The 7,303-nt window shown below is 33.5% G+C and overlaps 1 protein-coding gene across 1 annotated transcript in view; it reads left to right on the top strand.

Annotated features, from left to right (window-relative positions):
- Window positions 1-6,784, top strand: part of SMARCA1 (SNF2 related chromatin remodeling ATPase 1) — a 99,485-nt gene extending 92,701 nt beyond the window's left edge. The window contains exons 23-24 of the mRNA XM_019653914.1: window positions 4,842-4,952; window positions 6,065-6,784. Coding sequence (XP_019509459.1) covers window positions 4,842-4,952; window positions 6,065-6,136 — 183 coding nt within the window. The 3' untranslated portion in view covers window positions 6,137-6,784. The remainder of the gene's footprint in view (window positions 1-4,841; window positions 4,953-6,064) is intronic.
- The last annotated feature ends 519 nt before the right edge of the window (window positions 6,785-7,303 follow it).

The following is a 7,303-nucleotide window of genomic DNA, read 5'->3' as shown; positions in this document are numbered from 1 at the left end:
CAATTTTTCTGTTGGGGTTTTTAATTAATAAACCTGTTTTTGTATGGCCTGTAAGCTGAGAATGATTTTTACATTTTCAACTGCTTGAAAGAAAATCAAAAGAAAACTTTTGTGATATGTAAAAATTATACAAAATTCAAATTTTAGTATCTATAAGTAAGGTTTTATTGGAACACAGCCACACTCATTCATTTATATATTGTATACAGCTGCTTTCATGCTACAATACCAGAACTGAGTAGTTGTGGTCTGGAAAGCTGAAAATATTTACTAAATTGCTCTTCACAGAAAAGATGTGCTGAGCCCTGGTTTAACACAAATTTGTAAGAAAGGTGGGAAGAAGTAATATAACTGAGGGTAGATGTAAGTGTTAAACAGTCCTTTAAGAAAAGTGTTAAATTAAGCATGCATAAAGGGAGAGGCTATTTAGTCTAAACGAGGGGTGTTTGGGGGGGTCTGTTGTTGACTGCAATGGAAGCATGATAGATGCCTTGTAATATTTGAAGTATCATCATACAGAAGAAGGAATTAGCTTGTTTATTATAACTACAAAAGTTAGACCTAGAACTAACTGATTGTTGGAAACTCTAAGGTAGCAAAGGAAACATTTATAACTTGTCCAAAAGTGGAATAAGCCTTTGGAGGTAGAAAGTACCCCCCATCATTGGAAGAATTCAGACATGCTGGACAACTAATTAACAAGGACCTAGCGGAAGGGATTCAGGCATCACCTTGGATGATTTTTAAAGGCCCTTTCTAATCTTGAGAGTCTATAATTTTATGAACTCTCACTATTGAGAACCTGTATCAAGGGAAGATTTCTGAGTACAAAAATGCATTCCTGATTACATCACTGCTCCTGCTCAAAAATCGTCAATGAAATCCTTTGTTAACTGAATTAAGTAAAATTCCTTAGTTCTTTGTACTTAGTTTCTGTTTTTTGGTACTTTGATCCAAACATAGACTTCTCCATCATTCTTATCCTGCACAGCATTTCCCCAGTTGGCTTCTACCAAACATTGTAGTAGGATATGCAGATAGATGATATGCAGAACAAGCGTTCTGTGTTCAAATAGATTTGGGAAATGCTGATACTGAATCCTGCCCTGGACACCTCCAATCTACATTAGAATGTGAAAAGCTCTGAGAAGTCCAGCCATGAAGAAATTTGTTTAACCTTTTTTAAAATCCAGCATTTCCACACATGAGTGAACACAAAATGCTTTTTTCTTTGGCCACAACCATTAACATTGCAGAACAGTTTTCCTTTGTCATTTTTCTTTTGTCTTTATTATTTTTGTATCTTCTCTCTTCCTCTTGTGTGCTATTTTTCTCTCTCCAACCTCATTCCTAAATCCAGTGTGGAGAAATGCTGAGTGAAAGAGATAATTAAACTGTGGAATTGTAGAAACAGTTTGAGACCACATGAGCCACTTCCTGTAAGCTCAGGAAAATAGGACGATAAATAGCTATTAAGAATTGAGGAGAATATGTATGTGAAAGGAAAAATTATGTAAGATGAAAATGTTTTTGACATCACAAAATTTCTCGTCATTTCACAGTCACGCAGTTATTCAAAAAGTGCATCACTGTTTTATTGGTAATCTGGCCTTTCTACTTGTAATTTCTGTTTATGGTGTTCTGTTTATGATGCCTTCTGTTTAGTTAAGCAGTCTTAAATGTGTGAATAAAAAGTGGGGTTGATATCTCTAGAGAAAGTGCATCACCTGTGCTAGGAAGGTAACATTCATACTCTTCCATTCCTTGGTGCTTTTCTCTAATCAGATTATTTTTCTATATCTGGAGTAGTGACAGATAAAAAGAAATGAAGGTAAGAACTTATGTATTTATAGTCGTTTTGACACATTCTACTTCTCTGCATGAGACTCTCTCAAAAGTATTAGTGTTTTTTTCCTGAATCACCCATATGAACCGTGAATATGTATCTAAAGATATCTATAGTCAGAGGCAAATATATTTATTGAGAATAATAATAGTCAGAAGGTATAGCATAATGATTCAAGAAGTCAGCTTCAAATGGACTCCATCTAGTCTCCTTAGAAACCAGCAATCAAATCTCATCAGGGTCAACTTAGCCCTTTGTATAACAGATAAATTGAATAACATGCTGTTTAATTTGTACGTGTGTTATTGAATAAAGCTATGAAGGATACCAATATAGTTTTGGTAAGTAAGGAAAATTCCAGTGTTATTTTTCCTAAATTGTTTAACTTTGGGTAATTGAAGATGCGCATGACACTTGAATGTACCAGTGTTTTGTAAGGTTATTTTTAATAGTTAAATAATAACTTGTTAATGAGTATTTTTTTCTGGCTAGACTGTCTTTGTTTTTTGACTTGACTTTTAGAGAGTAGAAAATGCTTAGATAATTGATAATATTTCTATATGTAACATTTCTTATGTTGTATGCCATTTTTCTGGCTTTTATTTAGAAAGATAAAACTGTCTTTAAATAAACATTTGCCATTTCTTAAAAATGTTACAGATTGCCCAACACCTAAATGTTCATTGCAGAAAATATGGAAAATATAAGCTAGTATAAAGACAAAAATATAAGTTACTTATTGGTCCTACAGATAGTTGCTGTTAACCCTAGTAATGCTGTAGTTAATATTCACTCAGCTATTTATTTGTGTGTATGTATGTATATACACATATGTGTATATACAAACACACATACATACACACACACACATATATATATATATATATATATATATATATATATATACACACACACACAAAGGGTGCCAAAAGTATACACATTTTAAAAAAAGAAAACCGTATTAAAATTGTAATACTCATTATATACTGATAACAAAAGATGAATACAAGTCACGTTTGACTTCCGCAATTACAAGAGGTGCTCAAAGTGGTTACCATCAGCGCCCAGACACTTCTGATTATGGCAAACTACTGCTTGAGCAATGTTGACTAAAGGGTCTACTTGTATACTTTTTTTTGCACCCCAGGTATATACACGGTAGTGTATTAGTCCGCAGGTGGCTTAAACAGATATTTCTCACAGGTTTGGAGACTCGAAGTCCAAGACCAAGGTGTTAGCAGGGTTGATTTCTGGTGAGACCTTTCTTCCTGGCCTGTAGATAGCACCTTCACATTGTGTCATCACATGTTCCTTTCTCTGTGCAAGTGTAGAGAGATAGGTATCTCTGAGTGTCTTCCCCTTCTTCTAAGAAAACAAGTCCTATCATGTTAGGGCCCATACCCATATGACCTCATTTAACCTTAATTTCCTTCTTAAAGGCCTTATCATTCAGTCGCATTGTGGGGGTGCTAAGGATTCAACATATAAATTTTGAGGGGACACAATTCAGTCCATAAAATTGACATCTTGTCATCAGTGAGTGAGTGTTCTTATTTCACCATCTTACACACACCACACACACATGCATGCATATATCATTGCTAATTTGATAAAGATGACATTGTTTTACTTTACATTTCTTTGATCATTAGTTTGAGTGAGAAAATTTTTAATATTTGACATTTTAATTATGAGTTTTTTTATTCTTGTACTTCGACAATTTTTCTGTTGGGGTTTTTAATTAATAAACCTACATTTTCATTTGAATGTTTAGCTATTTTGTATTTTATCAGATATTTTTGCTTATACAGAAGAGGAATCATATTTTAAAATGTTATTTATTTTTTATATTAAGCTGTTATTTACCTTTAAAATACAGCAAAGTATACATGGTTACTATTATATGAGTGTCTCTATTAATGAATCAAATGTTTAATGCTCACCATACATTCATAAAAACTTTATAATTGGATGCATTGTTTTGCTGGCAGTGAAATATTAAGTAGTGGAAAGGATAGATAATGTGAAATCTTCTTAACTATTGTTTGCTCCAAATTAACAAATGCAGCAGTGTCTCCTGAGATTTGCTCCTCAGAACTCTGATCCCGCAAGATGTCCTGTGAGAAGAGAGTTCTATTGGTTGCATTCTGCGTCTCCTACCTGATGGTTGACAGTACTCGTCAGGACCTTGTAGTCTCTGAGGAGCCCTGTAGTAAAGAAATCCGTTCGACTTTTTTAAAGTGAATATTTTCAAAACTTATTTTGGCAATAGGATATCCCCGTATTATTATTTTCTTGTTTATGTGATTTTTGTTAACATTTTATTTTGAAATATTTATACATTCACAGGAAGTTGTAAAGCAAGGTCTAGGCACCCTTCATCCAGGTTTCCCTGATGTTAACATCTTGTATAACTATAGTACAATGTCATGACCAGCAGACCGACATTAGTACAATCCATAGAGCTTATTCATATTTCATCGGTTATACATGTACTTGTCTACGTGTAGATCAGTGCAGTTTTATCACATGTATATTCATGTAACCAGCACCACCACAAGACTCCCCTGTGCTAGGTCTTTATAGCCACGCCTACTCTCCCCTTTTTCCCTAGCCCCTGGCAACCATGGCTATGTTCTCGATTTCTAAAGTTTTGTCATTTCAAGAACGTTATACAAATGTAATAATATGGTATGTAACCTTTTCAGATTAGCTTTTCTCACTCAGCGTAACTCCTATGAGGTTCATCTAGATTGTTGTGTGTACCAAGAATTTCTTTGTTTTTTATTGCTGAGTAATATTTCATAGTATATGTGACATTTACCCACTCCCCATCTTTTTTTGGTTGAATCTATTAATAATCATATGAATATTGTTCTGAAGAACACCAACTTTAGAAATTCTATACCACAGAAATAGTACAATTAAAGAATAATCACTCTTTAAAGATTATTCCTGGGTTTCAGAAATTAAAAATCTTTCTTATTTGGTTTAGGAATTCCAGAGACGCTGTAATACTCTGATTTCATTGATTGAGAAAGAAAATATGGAAATTGAGGAAAGAGAGAGAGCAGAAAAGAAGAAACGGGCAACTAAAATTCCAATGGTAAAAATTTCAGCATTTTCCTAACTTTTAGGTAGATCCCATTTTTTTACATAATTAAAATGCCTATATTATGTTTAATGCTATAGTGATACCTATTATAAAAACTGGTTTTATGAACTGCTAATTTGTTTTTGACAGAAAAATAATTAAACTACAACCACATGTTTCCTATTTGTTTATAGAACATATGGTCAGGAACTCCCTAGTAACAGGGCTCAGTATTTTTAAAAATTCCTCATGACTTTAAGCAAAAGTATAATTCAAGTAAAATCCTTCGAATTGAGACAAGTTGTGGGGAGTAGTAGGAGGGAGGTGGGATGGGATGGGTTGGGGCTGAAATTCAAACAGGGAGTTCTGATATGATAAACAAGTTTTCTGATATTTGTGGAGCTATGAGTGCAAATGAGAACTTTGAGCAGACAGCAAAGCTTTACTTGGTGTACTTACTACTAAGTTAACTGTTGAATAATAAGATGACTTGATTTCAATCCAGTCAGGCTGCCGTGTATAGCTGCAATTTAAAATAGTCTTTAATAGATCATGTTATTTAAGTGCAGTTATGTAAACTACCATATTTCATCAAGTCTAAGATGCCTTCCACTGTAAGACACAGCATTATTTTATGTACCATGGAGAAAAACTGTTGCCAATTAACTATAATTTGTGATCAATTGTAAGATGCATTCTGATTTCAGAGATGTTAAAGTGGGAAAGAAATGTGCATCATAGAATATATGAAATGTGGTATTTTAACATCTGTTTTACAGTTTTTCAAAATAATACACTCATAAACAACATTTTACCCAGAAAACTTGAAGTATTAAGTAGATCTTTAAGATAAGAGTACGTTTATAGTACTATGTGAAAGTAGACACTTGATGACTATTTTTGATGCATATTTTATGTCTTAAAAAGAAACATCTTTGAAGGTTATTTTACATTGGGTTATGTAGTTTGTCGGGCTATATAGAACATTAACTGTGAGTATAACATTTAAGTGAATATTCATGTTAAAATTTTTTTTTAATGCATTTACATCCTAGATTTAACATTGTTGGGCCATTTAAAAATGTGCATATTGGAGCAGAACATTAAATCTGTTTCCATTTTAGTCACAGAAAAGAAAAGCAGAGTCAGCTACTGAGAGCTCTGGAAAGAAGGATGTCAAGAAGGTGAAATCCTAAAGCCTAGAAATAAAGTTTTAAATGGGAAACTGCTATTTTCTTGTTCCCATCTTCAAATGCTAATTGCCAGTTCCAGTGTATTCATGGTACTCTAAGAAAAATCTTTTTGGTTTTGATTTCTTGCATATTTTATATATTTTACAATGCTTTCTACCTGAAATGTGTAGCTTTATATTTTATGCATTCTAGTATTTTTGTGTACTGTATTTTGTGCATTTCATGTCTTCATCAAATCCTCTCAGTCCTTGTTCTTTTGAAGCTTGTGCTGAGGTTTTAGCTTTTCTATGTTTTATATGCCGCTGCTTTGAAAGAGAACCTAGATTCTATAGCTGTATTATTGTTGTTTCATACCTTAAATTTATATGGCTGTGGAAAAATGAATTAAAATGATTTGAGGAGAAAGACTTTTTCACTTCTTTGTTGCTTTATTTTCTATTGAGTATGGGCTTGTGTTACTGCATACTGTGATTAGCATAATAATTGTTTCTTTGAGATCATCTAAATATTTTTTTCCTAAAGGAATAAAGGGTGAGAACAGAAAAATATTAAAAAAACCTAATATTTGATACTGTGCTTGCTGTCAGTATGAATTACATTTAAATTATTCTCTAAATATTCAAGTGGGAAAATATAATAAAGAAATGTCTATAAGAAATTTATTTCCTGTTTTTTGTGCAGTAGAAAATAGTTGTGTTTACTGAATTATATTGCTCACTACTGTGTGTTTGGTTGAAAGTTAAAGCCTTGCTTGCTGACTTGTGTGTGATCTTCTGTTCCATAGAGCTAGTTCAGAGGAGTCTGTAGGTTTATTAACAACTAAGTTAAAAGTATGAAATAAGCACTATGCATGCCAAAGAAGGGAGGCTGTCTTCTATAGGAATACAATTATGCTCAAATAACAAACAATCTCACAGTGTCAGAAATTTTAGTGTTTATTTCTTGCTCACACTACAGATCCCATTGCAGATGAGAGGGATGTGAGAATGGGGGGTGGGGATCTGCTCCATAGAGTTACTCAAGAGGTTCCGGGTTTACTGAGGCTCCGCTGTTTTGTAGCTTCACCATCTGGGACATGTGGCTCATTCAGCTACCTCTGTAGGGAAAAAAGTGGTGCTGGAGAAGCTCATGTAGGTACTTCATTGCCTCAGCCCAGAAGTGACATGCCAC

Source organism: Hipposideros armiger, unplaced genomic scaffold (genome assembly GCF_001890085.2).
Source record: "Hipposideros armiger isolate ML-2016 unplaced genomic scaffold, ASM189008v1 scaffold_210, whole genome shotgun sequence".
Taxonomy (NCBI): domain Eukaryota; kingdom Metazoa; phylum Chordata; class Mammalia; order Chiroptera; family Hipposideridae; genus Hipposideros; species Hipposideros armiger.
This window is presented reverse-complemented; position numbering and strand designations above follow the sequence as displayed.